The 20,508-nt window shown below is 44.0% G+C and overlaps 1 protein-coding gene across 8 annotated transcripts in view; it reads left to right on the top strand.

Moving 5' to 3' along the window:
* LOC126191291 (probable RNA-binding protein CG14230) overlaps positions 1-20,508 on the top strand; it is an 89,555-nt gene that overhangs the window by 46,176 nt on the left and 22,871 nt on the right. For all 8 annotated transcript variants that reach the window (XM_049932109.1, XM_049932114.1, XM_049932113.1 and 5 more), the window contains 2 exons: positions 3,267-3,455; positions 14,612-14,814. In XM_049932109.1, coding sequence (XP_049788066.1) covers positions 3,267-3,455; positions 14,612-14,814 — 392 coding nt within the window. The remainder of the gene's footprint in view (positions 1-3,266; positions 3,456-14,611; positions 14,815-20,508) is intronic.

The following is a 20,508-nucleotide window of genomic DNA, read 5'->3' as shown; positions in this document are numbered from 1 at the left end:
ATCCACCATGCACAGTACAGAGGCTAGTAGTGTGTGAATCTAAATATTTTAAAAAATCAGTGGAGAATCCAGGTTGGAACAGCGACAGTATTATGGAAAGGGTAGATTGCTACTCGGCATATAGAAGACATGCTGAATTTGCAGACAGATACAACAGAAATACTGATATACATTTGAGCTTTCTTCGAAAGTAGAAAACACACACACACACACACACACACACACACACACACACACACACACATACATACACATTCACACAAGCACAACTCACATACAGATGACCATTGTATCTGGCTGCTGAGGCCCAACTGCTTATAGGACTGTGCCTGATGGGAAAGCAGACTGTGGGTGTTTGGGGTAAGAAGAAGGCTGGAGTGGAGAGGGGAGGGATAGCAGGTAGAGGTGGGCAAAATGTATTGCTACTTGGGGTCAGCATGCAAGGATGTAGAGGGGTAGAGTAGAACTGCTGAGTGCAGTTGGAAGGTTTCTTTTGGGGGGGGGGGGGGGGCAGGAGGGTGAGGGAGGGGAGCAGAAGAGGAGAGAAGTAGAGGAGGGGAATAAAGATTAGTAGGTGCATTGGTGGAATGGAAGATTGTGAAATGCTGGAATGGGACCAGGGAAGGGGATAGATAAGTGGAGGACAGGTGCTAGTAAAGTTTGAGGTCAGGGTGTTACAGGAATGTAAGATATGTGACAAAAAGAGTTCCTACCTGTGCAGTTCAGGAAAGGTGGTGTTAGTAGGAAAGATCTAGATGTTGTTTACTGTGAAGCAGTCATTGAAGTGAAGCACATTGCCTACGAAGCATGTTCAACAACTGGGTGGTCTAGCTGTCTCTTGGCTACAGTTTGTCAGTGGTCATTCATATGGGCAGAGAGCTTGATCAATGTCGTGCTCTTATAGAAGGCAGCACAATGGTTCCAGCTTCCCTTGTAGATCACCTGACTGCTTTTACAGATGGCGCTGTCTTTGATGGGGTAGAAGACGCTTGTGACTAGACTTGAGTAGGTGGTGGTGGTGGTGGTGGTGGTGGTGGTGGTGGGAGGATGTAAGGGACAGGTCTTGCATCAAGGTCCATTGTAGGGATATGGGCCATAGGGCAAGAGGTTGGGAGCAGGGGTGGAGTCGATATTGTCAAGGATATTGCGTATGTTATGCCAGGTGGTGGAATACCTCTGTGGGAGGGGTGGGAAACGTCCCAAGTGCACCCAGCAGCCCTACATTGTCCCCACCATTAGAAGGAGGCCTTGTGGCTGAAAGCTCAAATGTATGGCAGTCTTTTTTTCGTGCCTGTCTGCAACTCGACATCTCATCAATATGATGAGCAGCATAATATTGTCATTAAATGTAATAAATACACTCCTGGAAATGGAAAAAAGAACACATTGACACCGGTGTGTCAGACCCACCATACTTGCTCCGGACACTGCGAGAGGGCTGTACAAGCAATGATCACACGCACGGCACAGCCGACACACCAGGAACCGCGGTGTTGGCCGTCGAATGGCACTAGCTGCGCAGCATTTGTGCACCGCCGCCGTCAGTGTCAGCCAGTTTGCCGTGGCATACGGAGCTCCATCGCAGTCTTTAACACTGGTAGCATGCCGCGACAGCGTGGACGTGAACCGTATGTGCAGTTGACGGACTTTGAGCGAGGGCGTATAGTGGGCATGCGGGAGGCCGGGTGGACGTACCGCCGAATTGCTCAACACGTGGGGCGTGAGGTCTCCACAGTACATCGATGTTGTCGCCAGTGGTCGGCGAAAGGTGCACGTGTCCGTCGACCTGGGACCGGACCGCAGCGACGCACGGATGCACGCCAAGACCGTAGGGTCCTACGCAGTGCCGTAGGGGACCGCACCGCCACTTCCCAGCAAATTAGGGACACTGTTGCTCCTGGGGTATCGGCGAGGACCATTCGCAACCGTCTCCATGAAGCTGGGCTACGGTCCCGCACACCGTTAGGCCGTCTTCCGCTCACGCCCCAACATCGTGCAGCCCGCCTCCAGTGGTGTCGCGACAGGCGTGAATGGAGGGACGAATGGAGACGTGTCGTCTTCAGCGATGAGAGTCGCTTCTGCCTTGGTGCCAATGATGGTCGTATGCGTGTTTGGCGCCGTGCAGGTGGGCGCCACAATCAGGACTGCATACGACCGAGGCACACAGGGCCAACACCCGGCATCATGGTGTGGGGAGCGATCTCCTACACTGGCCGTACACCACTGGTGATCGTCGAGGGGACACTGAATAGTGCACGGTACATCCAAACCGTCATCGAACCCATCGTTCTACCATTCCTAGACCGGCAAGGGAACTTGCTGTTCCAACAGGACAATGCACGTCCGCATGTATCCTGTGCCACCCAACGTGCTCTAGAAGGTGTAAGTCAACTACCCTGGCCAGCAAGATCTCCGGATCTGTCCCCCATTGAGCATGTTTGGGACTGGATGAAGCGTCGTCTCACGCGGTCTGCACGTCCAGCACAGCACGAACGCTGGTCCAACTGAGGCGCCAGGTGGAAATGGCATGGCAAGCCGTTCCACAGGACTACATCCAGCATCTCTACGATCGTCTCCATGGGAGAATAGCAGCCTGCATTGCTGCGAAAGGTGGATATACACTGTACTAGTGCCGACATTGTGCATGCTCTGTTGCCTGTGTCTATGTGCCTGTGGTTCTGTCAGTGTGATCATGTGATGTATCTGATCCCAGGAATGTGTCAATAAAGTTTCCCCTTCCTGGGACAATGAATTCACGGTGTTCTTATTTCAATTTCCAGGAGTGTATTATAAAGAAATAAATACCACTCTTAAATCCATTACTTCTGAAAAAAGAATTGTTTGTAATTATACATGGATATCTTTTCCTCTACAGCAGTACTGAAGAATTCATTAATAGCAAAATTTGTTTGGTGAAGGTGCTGGTGGAATTGTAAAATGTTGCAGACAAATAACAATAATTAGTATCTTGGTTTGTAAGAAGCTGAATGGAGATGGAATAGGCATGATTTTTAAATCTGCCGGTGGATTTCCGGAAACAATGTCTACTATTTTGCAGAAATAGCTATAAAATTTAAAAGTATTCAAGCCAACAACTTTGGTCTATTTATTTTATGTATTTGATTCTGTTTCAAAGTGTCAACTATTCTGTTAACAGTTATAATCTTAATGGTGAATAAATGATAGTTAATTGCAGTAAAATTATATACATTCACTTGCTCCTCATTTCATTTTTTATTTCACAAAAAAATCCTTATATTTTTCAGGATGCTCCACCAAATAAAAAAATTATTTTCAGTGATAATGAAATGTCTACTGTACATACAGATGATGAAAATGATGATGGTGAAAAGCCAGTTGACAAGCCATCTACACTCTTTGATGATGAATCATCAGATGATGAAATAAATGACTTCAAAATAAAAGCACAGTTTGAAGGAAGAAAAGGTCAGAAGGTAATTTTTTAATTTGGTTTTCTGCAGTGTAGTTCTTCATTTTTCCTGCATTATTTTAGGTGAAATTTTTATAGTTGATGGCTACACTTGAACTAGAAAACATACAAGAGTAATTAAATTCGAGTTATGAACAGTCATCTCTCACAAGCAAACAACTGCTTTGAACCCAGTGACTAGTGTCTTTTTACAATGAATTTCCTAAAGGTTCTTGGAATAATAGTAATGAACAGACATACTACAGACATAGTAATGAACAGACATACTACTGTGGTTTTTTGTAATGGGAACAGAGATAGGATACACTGGCATGTTGTAGAATTGACGTGTAGATGAACAACGGTGGTGACATAGATGTAACTGATTAGGACTTGAGTCTCATAGCATGTCAGGTTATTATGTAGCTTGTATGTAAAGAATTGGAACAGTATATTGGCTCAGTGTTTGAGACCCCACTCTAGCTTTGGCTAGACATTCCTCCTGTTTGACTAATATGTGGGTGCCAAAAACTGTGCCATGATTTGAGAAATTTAGGATGCAGATATTGTGGAGTATCACTAACTTAAGGCCCAACATAGAGAAGGGAGTGATTCTCAGATCAATTTTATTCTTTCAAAGTTACTCTGAAAGAGGTGGCCTGTGATTAATATCATACACTTAGATGTGGGAGAAACAGATACCCATTTCCTGTGATCATCCTTATTAACATCAGGCAATTAACAGGTCGGTTAGGTCATCAAGGTCATGGCCCATTTCCTATCCCATCTTCCTCCACATGAACTAGCACCCCATTCCTAATGACCTTACTATCAATGAGATATGAGCTGTGGTATTGTAACACTCCTTACTTAATTTCTGTGGTGATGTTATGCTGCAACTGTATAATGTTTATAAGGGGCAGTCAAATAAAAATGAGACAGATGGAAAAAAGTAAATGAACAGTTTATTACTTCAAAAGTAATAACCATAACTGATATTACATGTACCCCACTGTAAGACAAGACAGTCAGTCGATACCTTCATGGAAAGATATTTGCAGTTGCCTATGAACCATGATTACCCCAGGTGTGCATCTCTTTGTCTGAAGCAAATCCCTGGCCACAAATGTCTTTCATCAGGGCTCCGAAACTAAGGACATTGTGTGGAGGGAGATCAGGAGGATGTTTAATGGATTCACAGCCAAACTTTCACAGTGTAGTCGAAACAGCCTTGGCAACATGTGGGGCAGGCATTATCCTGCAACAGCATGACACTGTCAATCAATGTTCCTGGGATTTTGGACTTGATGGTGCACTTTAGTTTTTGCAGTGTACTGATGTGCATTAATTGTGGTGCAGAAAGTCTTGGAGCAATAGCCCCTCACAGTGAAAGAAAATAATAAACAGTTTAAGTAATTAATTTTACATCTGTATCGTTTTCATTTGACTTCCCCTTATGTGTGACTGACACCCAAACCGCCAGAGGTCAGACACAGAAATGTGCTTTTGGCAGTCTGCTTTTGTTTCATTAGTTGAAAGTAGCAAACATATAGAGTACATTGATATAGATTGGTGTGGTGTTCTGTCGGGCATGTGCAACAGAACAGACACCACTCATGATGTTGCAGAGCGACTGTTGTATCTGTACAACATTGGAAATAACTGAAGATGGAAGAAAGTGTACAGCATTCCTACTGGACATAATTGATCAACAGAATGTTTCAAATGTCACAAAAGAGGAAACATAAGATATCGACAAGCGCACACCAGGTGGAGCGGAATCTTTTGTTAGTGGGCAAGTGAATGAACTAGAATCGACATCTTCCATTTTGTTGCCAGAGGGATCCTCAAATGATGGAAATGATAAAATATCACAGAAGGAGAAGACGGTAGTGCTTTACTCAAGAAACAAGAAAATCTAAATGCTCAAATATTAGCTTAACATCAAAAAGCAGTGAAAGCCAATGCAAACGTTTGCATATCGTACAATATCTTCAGGGAAAAACTAGATTTTGCACTTGATGCCCTGCATGGTGTATGTTGTATGAATGGAAATGGCAGTGGGAAAGTGGAGAGTTAATACCTGTGAAAGACAAGTACAAGCATATTACAACCGTAATGTGTAGTGTAGCATTATGCTTGTGTCATTAAAGGTGGTGAAAGAAAAGGGAGAGGGTGAAATCTGCTGCTAGTATATAGGATTCTTCTTTTGAATACCATGAAGGGGCACCGAGTGCTGTAACCTGCAGTAATAAGTAAACACTAATCAAATATTACTGCAACTTAACTCCCTGGATTCTTGCACCTACGAAAAATTAGTCAGCAAGAGAATAAACAAAGGAGAAGGAATTAAAACTTGGAAGTTCCAGAAGTTCAGCATCCTTCTCAGGATGTAGTCGGTGATTTTTCCACAATAATGTGAACAAGTTCAGAGCGTTCAACATGACATAGGCCACAGTAGCACAGACATCCATAGGAAATGTTTCCAAGTCTTAACACCTGCAGACGAGCACTGGTAACAGAGTCCAACTGCTGTGGTAGTACAGTAGAGCAAGATGATGAACTCGGCAGAGTACAATGATGCTATATTCTTGAATACAGTGGCAGTTGTGGTGAGAAAATTGTCTTCGCTGCACCCAATTGTACTGACTTCTTCATAGTGCTCAAGGCAGCCAACTTACGTGGCACATCATCTCTTCTCATGAGCTACTTTGGAATGTATCAGCACAAATGTTGATGAATAGACTAGATTTCCACCTCTCCTCTCCTTGCTAACCACATACTGGCATCCAAAATTTTGTACCATTTCCAGGATTGTAACCAGTTATCTCTAAGTCATTTGAATGTACACAAGCATACATTTTTCACCTTGACTATGAGGATGAATGGCAAGTTGTTACCAACTGGCACTAGTCTGCTGCCAGTTGATTGTACTCTATTCATCGTAAGAATGAGCCTGATGTAACCAAACACTTTCACAGTGATTAGTCACTGGCCGTAGTACACAATCATGGGTGGTGTTACGCCAGTGGAATCTAATTGTGTGTTAGACATTTTGTGTTATACTACCACTAATTCCCTCCTGTGGGTCCGGGGTTTAGAATAGGCCTGAGGTATTCCTTCCTGTCGTAAGAGGCGACTAAAAGGAGTCTCACATGTTTCGGCCTCTATATGATGGTCCCTTGTAGGGTTTGACCTCCCATTTTTCAAAATTTTCCCAAAGGGTGAGCCAATTGGGGAAGGGTGCCTTACATGGTGCATAGTGTCTATCATGCGCGGAGACCTCTCGCATCCTTCATCGATGTGGATCTGCACTTCCGCTCATTTTTCAGCTGTTGGACGAGGTCACCCTCCTGGGTGTGTTTTCCTCCATCCTCTGTGCAGTATCGCTTTCTGCGCTGTCAACGATGATGGACTTCTTAGCTCATTTGCGCCTGACATCCAGCACGGTAGCCAGTCCGTTATGGTGGGGCCTCCATGTACCCTGTCAGTTGTAGCCCCCTGACCACACAGGGATCGCTCTGCTGATGCCTAGATTGTTAACTCCCCACTTATGCCAAGGAGTAGATGCCAGTCACTGTGGGGCATCAGGCCTCCCCACAATGGCCTTCCTGCCAGGTGGCCTTTGCTGTGGCTGGGTGGCGCCCGTGGAGAGGGCACCTGGTCGGAGTGGGTGGCATCAGGGCAGATGACACGCCATGAAGCGTAGTATGCCATCTCATGCTGGTGGTCAAACACCAGCAGTCTCTAAGCGGTCAAGGTCTAACTTCAATGTAAGAAATACAACCCCAAATTGTTTCCCCCCTTGGCTACTCTATGGGAGGAATGCCAGGCTAAGGATGGCATTGAAGCCTATTCACACCTGTACCTCGTATGTACAAGAGTTGATGGGGAATCTTTCTTGTCAGTGAAATCAGTTTATTATATTTTGACTAAAGTTCAGTCTTGATCACACCATTTATGTTCCAATGACATAGGTAACCGGTTTCGGTTATTTTTACATAACCATCATCAGACCCATGGCTCCCTTAGGATGGTAGGCAGAGCTCTTCTCAGCTGCTACGAAGTCAACTGATGTTGACTTCGTAGCAGCTGAGGAGAGCTCCGCCTACCATCCTAAGGGAGCCATGGGTCTGATGATGGTTATGTAAAAATAACCGAAACCGGTTACCTATATCATTGAAACATAAATGCTATGATCAAGACTGGTTGGTTGGTTGTTTTGGGGAAGGAGACCAGACAGCATGGTCATAGGTCTCATCGGATTAGGGAAGGATGGGGAAGGAAGTCGGCCGTGCCCTTTCAGAGGAACCATCCCGGTATTTGCCTGGAGTGATTTAGGGAAATCACGGAAAACCTAAATCAGGATGGCCGGACGCGGGATTGAACCGTCGTCCTCCCGAAGATCAAGACTGAACTTTAGTCAAAATATAATAATCTATTGATCACTGTATTCCAAAAAAAGTTTACAAAAAGAAAAAAAAAAAAAAAACTCCGTTTCTTGTGGATCATTTAGAGGACAAGTTTGGGGATGTGGAAGGCTTGTCCAAAAAGCGGTTGGGGTTGGCCTTGATCAAACCAGCACCCTCTGCCCAGTCAAGGGCACTACTCGCCTGTGACAATCTTGGGGGATGTTTCTGTTTCCATCACGCCCCGTAAGAGCTGAAATATGGTCCAGGGTATCATATTTCTCAGGGACCTTCTTTTGCAGTCTGACGATGAGCTGTGTGCCAATTTAGAGCAGCGAGGTGTCCATTTCATCCGGCGTGTCCACCGGGGTCCAAAGGATAATCAGGTTTCCACCGGTGCCTTCATCTTGGCCTTTGAGGGTGACGCATTACCCGAGAAGGTCAAGGTGATGGTATACCGCTGTGACGTAAAGCTCTATATCCCTCCTCTCATGCAGTGCTTTAAGTGCTGGAAGTACAGCTGTATGTCTTCCCACTGTACTTCCAGCATTAACTGTCGGGGATTGTGGATGTACTTCACATCCAAATACTCCCTGTGCCCCGCCTCCCATCTGTGTCAACTGCGGAGAGCACCATTTGCCTTGCTCGCCAGACTGCAGGACAATAATGGAATACAATACCCTGGACCGACTGACCTACACTGAGGCTAAGAGAAAATATGAGAGGCTACATACTGTGCATATGATGTCAACCTATCAACCTATGCCATCGCTACAACAACGGATCTACCACCTTCCATTCCACTGCGTACAGTTGGCTCTCAGAGTCGTCAGACTCCACCTGCCCCCTTGATGGTAGAGAGTACTTCCTTTCCCGTTGCTCCTGCACAACCTACTTCATGAGCAACACCACCCCCCCCTCCCCAACCATCGGGGACATCAGTCCCCACTTCTCACCTGGAGAAGCGTTAAGTCTTCTTCGGCTCCTCTCACCAGGAAGGGATCCCTTGGGCCACTCCCTTCCCAGGATCCTACAAGTGGCAAAGCTGATGCCCGCCAGTGGCTGAAGCAACCAGAGGTAGCTGGTCATAGGGCTTCACGGTCCTCCTCAGTCCCAGAGACTGAATCAGTGGATCCCTCCCAGCCGGACAAACCTAAGGAGCAATGAGAGAAACCTAAAAAGAAAAAGACCCCCAAGAACCAAGGCACTGCGGTGGCATCTGCCTACAAGCTCTGGATCTGAGAATGAGGTGGAGATTCTGGCATCCGCTGAGGACCTAGAGGGCCCTCATACACAATGGATGTTGATCGCACAGGTACTCATCTGGTGGTAGCAGGTGACCCTGAGGCGTAGACTGCCTCATTGAGTGTTTCATGCCTTCCCAGTCTCACAATCATGTAATCTTACATTGGAATTGCGGCGGTTTTTACCACCACCTGGCTGAGCTGTGGCAACTGTTAAGCTTTACACCTGCTTTCTGCGTTGCCCTCCGAAACCTGGTTCCTGGCAATGCGGACTCCTGCCCTCTGTGGCTATAAGAGATATTAGAGGAACTGTAGCAACTGTAATAGAGTGTCAGGTGGAGTTTGCGCCTATGTCCTGAGCTCGGTATGTAGTGAACATGTGCCCCTACAAACCCCTCTTGAAGCTGTGGCTGTCAGGATAAGGATGACACAGGAAATAACTGTCTACAATACCCCTGAACGTATTAGCTACACTGATTGATCAACACCCTAAACATTTCCTACTTTTGGGAGATTTTAATGCGCATAACCCCTTGTGGGGTGGCGCCATGCTTACTGGCTGAGTTAGGGAGGTCGAAAATTTACTGTCACAGCTCGACCTCTACCTCTTAAATGCAGGTGCCGCCACACATTTCGGTGTAGCACATGGCACATATTTGGCTATTGATCTCTCAGTTTGCAGTCCTGGCCTTCTCCCATCAATCCACTGGAGAGCACATGATGATCTATGTGGTAGTGACCACTTCCCCATCTTCTTGTCACTCCCCTGGCGTCATGCCCACGGATGCCTTCCCAGATGGGCTTTAAACAAGGCAGACTGGGAAGCCTTCACCTCTGCTGTCAACGCTGAATCTCCCCCACATGGTGCCATCGATGTTGTTGTCGAGCAGGTCAGTACAACGATGGTTTCTGCAGTGGAAACACGATCCCTCATTTTTTTAGGGCGCCCCCAGAGAAAGACAGTCCCTTGGTGGTCGCCGGAAGTCACTGAGGCAACTAAAGAGTGTTAGCGAACTATACAGTGACATAAGTGGCTCCCTTCCGTAGAGCACCTAATGGCCTTTAAGTGGCTCTGTGCCCGCATTTGTCAGCTTGTAAAACGACAGAAATAGGAGTGTTGGGAGAGGTATGTGCTGACCTTTGGTTGCCATACGTCACATTCCCAAGTCTGGATGAAGATCAGATGTCTTTTTGGGTACCAGACTCCAACAGGTGTCCCTGGCATTAACATCAATGGCGTGTTATCTACCGACGCAAACATGATTGCCGAGCACTGTGCTGAGCAGTATGCTCGAACCTCTGCATCGGAGAACTACCCCCAAGCCTTTTTCACCCTCAAACTGCGGATAGAAAGGAAAGTCCTCTTGTTCACTACGTGCCACAGTGAACCCCATAACGACCCATTTATAGAGTGGGAGCTCCTCAGTGCCCTTGCACATTGCCTCGACACAGCTCTTGGGCTGGATCGGATCCACAGTCAGATGATTAAACATCTCTCATCCGGCTACAAGTGACATCTCCTGGTCATCTTCAACCAGCATCTTTCTATCACAGTGGCAGGAGAGCACCATCATTTTGGTGCTCAAACCTGGTCAAAACTAGCTTGATGTGGATAGTTACCAGCTCATCAGCCTCACCAACTTTCTTTGTAAGTTGCTGGAACGTATGGTGTGTCGGCGGTTGTGTTGGGTTCTGGAGTCACATGGCCTTCTGGCTCCATGTCAGGGCGGCTTCCGCTGTGCTTGTTCTACCACTGATAATCTCGTGTCCCTCATGTCTGCCATCCGAACAGCCTGGATACTATCTTTTTTAATTTACGTAAAGCATACCACATTACCTGGGGACATCATATCCTTACCACATTGTATGAGTGGGATCTCCGGGGCCCACTCCCGATTTTTATCCAAAACTTCCTGTCGATTTGTACTTTCTGTGTCCAAGTCGGTGCCTCCCATGTCCCCCCCTCCCCCCCATTCCCTCATTCAGGAGAATGGTGTTCCACGGGGCTCTGTATTGAGTGTCTCTCTATTTTTAGTGGCTATTAACAGTCTAGCAGCAGCTGGTAGGGCTGTCAGTCTCACCTTTCTCTGTATGCGGATGACTTTGGCATTTCGTACTGCTCCTCCAGTACGGTGTTGCTGAGCGGCACCTACAGGGAGCCATTCACAAGGCGCAGTCATAGGATCTAACCCACAGCTTCCAGTTTTCAGCCTCAAAGTTGTGCGTCATCCATTTCTGTTGGCGTTGCACTGTTCATCGAGAACCAGAACTTTACGTTAATGATGATCCACTCACTGTAATGGAGACATATCGATTCTTAGGAGTGGTTTTCGATGCCCAGTTGACTTGGCTACCTCACCTTCGTCAGCTTAAGTGGAAGTGCTGGCACCACCTCAATGCCCTCTGCCAGGAGACCAGAGTCCCCCGCACTAGTCTGGAACCGCGCGACCGGTACAGTCGCAGGTTCGAATCCTGCCTCGGGCATGGATGTGTGTGATGTCCTTAGGTTGGTTAGGTTTAAGTAGTTCTAAGTTCTAGGGGACTGATGACCTTAGAAGTTAAGTCCCATAGTGCTCAGAGCCATTTGAACCAGAGTCCCCCCATTGAAGGTTAGGCGTTCACAACTGCTCGCCAGTTACGTTGCCCCAAGTTGTTCTCTTGCACATCTGAATTACCATCTCCTTTTCCCAACCTCGGCAGTTTATCACCCGCATCGGCGGCCCAGATCAGGACTTACGATTGCGGTTCACGTGCAGTCCCTTCTGTCGGAATTGGAGTCCTTCCCATTACACCTCTTCTCGATGTCCATTCACATACGCCCCCATGGTGTACACCTAGGCCGCAGATTCTTAAGGACCTATCGCATGGCCCTAAGGACTCCGTTCATCCTGCGGCTCTTTGCTATCATTTCCTCTCGATTCTTGACGTGTACAGGGCCCATGAAGTGATTTACATTGACGGCTCGATGGCTGATGGTCATGTAGGCTTTGCATATGTTCATAGAGGTCAGATTGAACAGCACTCCTTGCCAGATGGCTGCAGTGTTTTCACTGCAGAGCTGGCGGCCAAATCTTGTGCTCTTGAGCACATCCGCTCATGCTCTGGCGAGTCATTTCTCCTGTGTACTGACTCCTTGAGCAGCCTACAAGCTATTGACCAGTGCTACCCTTACCATCCTTTGGTAGTGTCCATTCGGGGGTCCATCTATGCCCTGGAATGGTCCCGTTGCTTGGTGGTGTTTGTGTGGACCCTAGGACACATTGGAATCGCAATGATAAAATCATTGGAATTTGCCGACAGGCTGGCCAAACAGGGTACGCGGAAACCGCTCCTGGGGATGGGCATCTCCGGAAATGACTTGCATTCTGCCTTATACCACAGGGTTTTTTTTGGCTTTGGGAGAAGGAATGGCATAACAGCATGCATAGCAAACTGTGTGTCATTAAGGAGACTACGAATGTGTTGAAGTCTTCCGTGCGGTCCTCTCGCAGGGAATCAGTTGTCCTCTGCTGGCTCTGCATTGGCCAAATGTTGTTAGAACCCACCTCTGTGTCGCTGTGGCTCACAAATGATGATCGTCCATCTCTTGCTGGACTGCCCACTTCTAGCTGCTCTGCGGCAGACATTTAACTTTGCCAGCACCCTACCTTCAGTGTTGGGTGACAATGCCTCAGCAGCAACTTTAGTTTTACGTTTTATTTGTGAGGGTGGGTTTTATAATTTGATCTAAGTTTTTGCACGTGTCCTTTGTCCCTCTGTGTCCTCCACCCTGGTGCTTTTAGGGGAGAGGTTTTAATGTGTTGCAGAGTGCTGGCTTCTCCATTTTATCATCACGGTCAGCCAGCCATGGTAATCTGCTCTCTTGTTTTGACTTCTTCTACATGTTTCTTGCATCTCTCTGCGGTTTTCTTGCCCGATTTTTGTCCATGTAAGTGTTTGTTGCCCTTCTGTCATTCTTGTGGTTCTCTCCTTTCTTCAAGCTGTGGTTTGTATGTCTTGATTATTTTACTCCTTCCCTTGTGGAATTATTTTAATTGGAACGAGGGACCGAAGACCTAGCAGTTTGGTCCCCCCTCCCGCCCTTTAAACCAACCAACCAACTACCACTAATTACACTATAAGACATTCCAAAGCATTAACAGAGAGCAATGGCTTTGCTGATCAGAATGCTAAATGCTTGTGCCATGTATTTCTAAACAATTCTGTGCATGATGTTATGGCTAGTTCTGATCAGTACATGTCAGTTTGCTTTGTACTCTCTCAGTTTCTCCTTTGAACATGATTTGCCAAACTGCTTCAGTTTTCACTTTCTTTTTAATAAATTTGAAAAATTTGATATAGTGTAATAATAAAAGTATTGCCAAATCTACACAGTTGCATAGTGGATATAGTAACTGACTTGTATACGCATGGTTGTGAGTTCGATTCCACTCTAAGTTAATTTTTTTTTAATGTTTATGGAAATGACATTCTGTGTTGTACACTTGAGAGTAAATGGAGTGTGCAGAGGCAAATCAACGATCACATGACTATGCACTGCTCACCATTCCTCAGATTGTAAGTGATTATCTTTGTGTACAGGAGCGTTCAGTTATAAACATCGATCTGAAGAAACATCAAATTGGTAGGAGAGTGCAAAGAACCTCTCTCTTCTGAGTACTGATGAAAATGGCAGGAAGTTGTAACCCCCCTGCCACAACTGCTTCTTGACAGTAATATGGGCAGTCATTGTTGTATTTCTTCTGACATGTTTGTGTTTCACCTGTGTATGGTGAAAATGGCAGCAACTGCATTGTGTCCTTTTGTGAAACATAGAAGAGGAACACCTTTAAAAAGCTGTGAAAAACTGATAATTCTCAATGTTTTTGAGAAGTTGTCGAAACAACATCCATCGCTACCAGTAAATATATTTGCAGCAATGACATCTGAGTTTACTGAGGTTTCTGTGACAGGTGTAATACATGTGCATAAAGAAAGACACTATACATAACTATTTATTTAAATCATGTTTTCAAAATGGTGACTTGTGTGCACGCTACAAATTATATATCAACACATTGTGAGCTATTTTCCCTTGTTCTAAAATTCCAGGAGAGTGGAGCGGAACTTCAAGTGGCCATTGTAACAGCCATGTCCAACTAGGTCCTTACTGCTGTCTCAGGAACTAGCGGCAATGTTCATCTGAGACATGGCCACTACACCAATCTGTTCTTGCCTAGATAGGAGAGAGGAGAGGGCATATTGAATGTTTTTGTCCAAAGCAAGTAGAATAAATCAACAGTTGTAATTTATTTGCTAATATAGTCCTTGTAAATAAATACACACACAATTGTGATAACAGTACAGATGAAAAGTGTCAATTTTTCTGTACGTTAAGTTATTCTTAGTTTCCCGTACTTGTCACATGAGCTGTCATCAGTGAGTGAGCTTTCTTCCCCACAGTATCACTTGGGTGATGATTCATTGTATTGATGGATTTATGGAAAGGCTGTTATGTTAGATATAATAATGGGTTTTATGTTTTCTAGCTGTTGGAGCTGCAGTCGAAGTATGCAAATGACAAGAGATTTACCTTGGATGAAAGGTTTTATGAAAGTGACGATGATGAAGCGTCAGTGGAGCCTGATAAGGTTGTTGAATTTCAAGATGAAAAGAAACGACAGTTGAACATTCTGCAGGATGTCCTGGGTGACACAGCCCACGTGTTACCAGAGAAGAGAGAAAAACCTAGGTAAGGTTTTTTTGTAACTCTTCTAGCTGAATGTCACTAAATGACTGAGAGACGAAGAACAGAAGATCAGATCAAGGGGGGGGGGGGGGGGGCGGGGTTGAGGAGAGAATACACCTTACAGAATCCTGTTATTGATGTTAGATTGGATCTTACCATTTTTTAAGCTGACCTTGAATGCAAACCACATCCCAGAAATGAGACTCAGAAGCAGGAGGAGGAGGAGGAGGAGGAGGAGGAGGAGGAGGTAAAAAAGAAACCCTCATTTCAAACCACATTTAAAAATCAAAACAATTTTCACTTATCACATATTGGATAAAATGGTCCCACTTCTCAGGAATTTGTGAGGAGTAATAGTACCTATTTATAGTACATTGCATGGAATTAAATCTAGCCTTTTGGGCACTTAAAATTACTGTTACATCACAAACACTGACAGCAGTGAGAATCAATATCTCTGTCAAAATATTCCAAGCGGCATTAGGACAGCTGGGGCCACCAAGAATTTTGCAGACTATACCGCAACTCATGCTTGAGATGTATGTCAGTCTTTCCATATCACATGGGTGTCATCCAAAGTGTCTTTTTCTTTCAGTGAAATATAGCATTTTTATCTAGGAAAGTTACGTCTTTGCTTGCCAAAGTACAAACTTGATTTGAAGGACTTAAATTTGGCAAAGAACTATCTACATATTCAGGCTGCTGATTTGTTACAATATTATGAAAGGGATAGTTTATGAAAGGGATATACTGGAGTTACTGAGTCGCAGATAGGCAGAATAAAAAGATTGTCAGAAAGTGAGCATTTGGCCAACAAGGTCTTTGTCGAAAACAGACCACACTCCCATGTGTGCTCGCAACCCCCCTCCACACACGCACGCACGCACGCACGCACCCACACACACACGCACACACCACACACACACACACACACACACACACACACACACACACACACAGAGAGAGAGAGAGAGAGAGAGAGAGAGAGAGAGAGAGAGAGAGAGAGAGAGATTCTCATACAAACACGAAGACTGTGGTTGTGTGTGTGTGTGTGTGTGTGTGTGTGTGTGTGTTTTGTCTTTTTCTGACAAAGGACTTGTTAGTCAAAAGATCACTTTGTGACAGTCTTTTTGTTGTACCTATCTGCAGCTCAGCATCTCTCATGTATGGTAAGTAGCAACTATCCTTTTCGTATCATCGTAACGTCCCAACCGGGCTTTACCATGTTTGGTTTTTGCAAGACACTGATTTGTGTCATCTCTGGTAGAGGTTAAACAGGGTACTTTATTAGATTACTATTTAAACAGTCTAAACAGTATAATATAACTACACAGTATCATTTCCAGCACAAGCAATACATACAAAGTGTAAACTGTAAGTATTGCCACCATTGCAGAAAATTTTTCTTCTGCAGCATCTCCTATGTCTGTCAGTGTTGTTTAACAAACAGATTAGGGCACGGCTAGGCAGCTATAATTAGGAACTATGTACGGGTGGTCTGTGAGCTGGAACATCACAGGCAAGTCTCACTGCACCACATAACTGAACAGTCGGGGTTGTTCATGTCTTCTTACATGGCTGGTGTAATGCTAGTATAAAGCCTCCTAAGGAAATCAACCCCTTCCAGCATCTAGAAGGGTACTACTACTACTACTACTCCTACTACTCCTCTCTCTCTCTCTCTCTCTCTCTCTCTCTCTCAATCTCTCCCCCCCCCTCTCTCCCCTCCCTCCCTCCCTCCCTCCCCCCCCTCCCTCTTCCTTTCTCTCTCCTTTTGGGAGGGGGCAGGGAGGGAAGAGGCTCACCCAGGCTTACTGCAGACCAAAAGACCTGTGCCGTGGAAAAACTCCAGCAATGTTATAAACAATAATACTAATTTACAACACATAATAGAACAAAAAGATGTAAAAAGGTATTAGATAAACATGAACCTAAGAAAAACACACTATGTCTTCTTATTCTTAGTGGCATATACTCACCAACTGGCTGGATACTGTCTCATATCTACAAAGAAAATGACTTAGAAATGAAAAGTGTAAGTACCAACCAGAAATTTTGTTGAACTATCATAAACATATATATACTGTTTTTAATCATTACTCAGATGATTCTGAGTCATTGTCACTCGATTCCTTGTTGTTACTCTCTTCATAGAAAGCATCATCCTCTATGTGCCAGCAGGCACATTTTTTTTTTTTTAATGGATGATAGACAGTTTTATTTGGGATACATTTTCTACTTCAGTAAATCTACTCACACACTTGAGACAAGCTTGCACACTGAACACACCTGTAAGCATTAATTGCCCATCTTCTTTCGTTAGCTACTATGTGTATATATTTTTAAGTTTGCCTGTACTTGGTTTGCTTAAACAAACTTCCATTGCCTGTAGATTGACATTATCCCTCCTACAATTACAGTCAAGTGAGCTCTGCCCTCTACTAATTGTCTCTTTACGGACAGAGTTGGATGACCTGCAAACATATCTACTACAAGTATGTTTGGCAAACATAGCAAGGCACCAGGATGACATTGCCGTGCAGGTTTAATCCACTCTAGTATCATATCCTCTGTGAACCAGCCACTTATGTTAGAATGTACAATAATGCATTTTGGAAATACCTCAGACTTAGGTAACCTCTTGTGTTCAAAAACAATGAATGGTCTCAGTTTATGGCCTTGGCTGTACAAGCAAGCATGACAGATAGGTGCTGCTTTTCACCCCCTGCAGGCAGTATCTTGACACACCTTTGTTCCCATTTGCTTCTACTGTGTAGTTTGTTGTCATATCAAAAGACACCAAAGTTTGGTCTGCTTTACCTATCTGACCAAGCAGATAATTATTTTTGGTGCACTGCCTGATTATGAAACGCTAAAGTATGAGGAGTTTTTGCTCGTAGTTATCTGGAAGCTTCTATTTAACTGAAGTCTGCCCACACAGAGAAAATCCCCAATGTTTCATGAAACAGACAACCCAATTGCAGCTTCCTTTCGCATTCGTAATTTTCTGCCATTGAGCAACTTCATGTGCTGTAACTTGGATAAATTCTGCACTGACAGGTATTTATTTCTGTTGCTGCTCCCTAACAGAATCATTCAGCACAACTTCTAATGTATAATAATGGCCATGTTTTGGCCCAGAAATTGCTTTTGTATTGCTGGAACAAGCTACAAGTTGTTTATTTTGCTGTCTCCAGCGTCCCACTTTACTCTAGCCTGCAGCACGTTTTGGTGTTTCCTTGGTGAGTGAAATCACTTCTGTCTTCAACTTCGCAGTATAATGAACACGCTTCACCATGGTAGACTAAAACCTGGCACTTCACAAAAGTACTAAAGTAGACTGACACAAAGGGTGAAATATGAGTGTACCATCCACAAACATTGTAGCTAGCACTGCTCCCACTGTCTCAGGGATTAGTGGAAGACACATAAATGAAGTTAGGGGAAGGGAGGGGAGGGGGAGGTCTAGCTTTGGGAAAATTTCAGCCATTGTGTGCAATGCAGATAATTCATATTGATCATCTGCTATAATAGAAATCTCTCACAGAAGTAACAAGATTCCATAAGGACTTTTGTGTCCAAATGTGGAACTTACTTGTAATTGTGAATATGAAATTAAACTAAGTCAGTGAAACATATAGTATTGTTATGTTGTGAATATTGGCAGCATTTAGAAGTGGTCTGATGTACATCAATGTGTGCTGATAGGTTCCGAATAGAGTTGGAACTGTCGAAATGTAAAACTGTATTGACCATGCTTGCCAACTTCTGCAAGTTTGTTAAAAACGTTTGCTTTGATGGCGAATATGGAAAGATATTTATTTTTATTGCTGTGAAATTTGAAAAAAACTGCTAAATTCAAATATGAGCTATATTGAATACCCCCAACTTAAAAAACAGTAAACATTCTATACTCAAAACACTAACACAATGGCTTCTGTGTAAAAATAAGTACTTACGGTGGCTTCTAGTGGCATTTTTCAGAACTTCTTAGGCTTTGCCCCAGGATCTTAAGCCGCAGGTGCATTGTTGGACCATGACAATCAGAAAAAAATGTCTGCTTGCATTTGGGTAAATATGATGATCTGACAATATTAAAAGGTGCTGTGTGGATTGAGTGAATTGTTTACATTTTATTTACAGAGAACTTGACACCATTTCAGCTTTTCATGTTTTCGGAGCTGCTTTTGGAATATGTTAACAGCTCTTTCATTCACACTTCTTACATTCTTAAGAAATTTATAGACAAATTATGTAGTTAATGAGCATCGTTATATTGGCCACAAAAAACTGACAGTGATAGAGGATGTAAAATGAAGACTGGCAGTAGGGAGAGAAGCTTTCCTGAAAAAAGCAGTGATTTAATAAAGCCTGATATAAATTGAAGCATTAGGAATTTTTTTCCAAAAGTATTTCTTTGGAATTTAATGTTGTCTGGAAGTGAAATGTGGAAATAAACAGTGTAGGTGAGATGAGAATAAAAGTTTTTAAACAGTGGTGTTACAGTGGAATGCTGAAAAATATATGTATTAGATCCAGTACAGATCAGTAGGTGCTGAGTGAAATCGAGGAGAAATGAGCTTTATTATACAACTTGATTAGAAGAAGGGGTAGGCTGGTAGCATACATTCTGAGGAACCGAGGCATAGTTAATTTGGTAATGGAAGGAAGTGTGGATGGTGAAATTGTAGTGTGTGCGCATAACGTGAGCTGTAGATGGGCTATCAGCAAGGCATATTGGGGGGGGGGGGGGGGGGGGGAGGAGTGGTAGTGGTTGGGTTCATGGGCAGGTGTAGTAGGGGAAATGCCGAGTGCTGGAGGGGGAAGAACCATTCTAAACTAAAGCCTATGCTCACATTTTTTGTAAATATTAAGTGGAGCCCCTCCATACTGACACTTGCATGGTGACCATTCGAAAAGATCTACTGTCACCACTTCTTTAGTTATAGTCTAGAAAAAATTATGCTGAAAATGCAACAAAAGCAACAAAATGGCTTGTTAACCATTTGTAGCTTTCAGAGAAGTGTCATGAGCGGCAAATTTGGGATAAAACCTACATGTTTTCTTGTTGCCATCTTAAAAATTGCTTCTTTTGCCAAAACACAGTGGAGTTTACATAGTGTCACCTCACTAATATGTTGTGCAGATGCAGTTGTGAAAGAAGTGTGAAACAGTGATTTAAGTGGCAAACTGAGGAAAAGTAAGCTTAGTAACATGAAAAAGCACATGCTCGGTACAAAAAGAAACATGTAGTGACTTTACTTATTTTGTTCCAAAACCCATGCATTTCTTGTTTCACCAACTATCAGTGGCACTTAAAAATTACATCCTTTCACTGAAAAAGTCTGTAGGTAGGGAAATAACACAGTAGATAAAAAAGGTTTGCATAGTAACCATATGGCAAAATACTCTCCGTTGGGCCACTATCATTTGCTAACATCTCATTTTGATATCTCATACCATTTATGAAATACGAGTAATGTTGTGCATATTTCACTCTGGCTTTATCGCAACTGCATGCAATTACAAATGTATGTGCTACATCAGATCAATTTTCTCGAGATTGGTGGCAGGTAGAGATGTCCACCCAAGTATTATAAAAATTCAGTATGTTGGCTAAATTTCATACATAGTAACATATTATACAATATCCACCAAACACAAAATCGTAGTGACCCATAATTTTCATTACAAACT

This window comes from Schistocerca cancellata, chromosome 6, assembly GCF_023864275.1.
Source record: "Schistocerca cancellata isolate TAMUIC-IGC-003103 chromosome 6, iqSchCanc2.1, whole genome shotgun sequence".
Classification (NCBI taxonomy): domain Eukaryota; kingdom Metazoa; phylum Arthropoda; class Insecta; order Orthoptera; family Acrididae; genus Schistocerca; species Schistocerca cancellata.
Note: the sequence above shows the minus strand (reverse complement) of the source record. Positions and strands in the feature narration are given on the sequence as shown.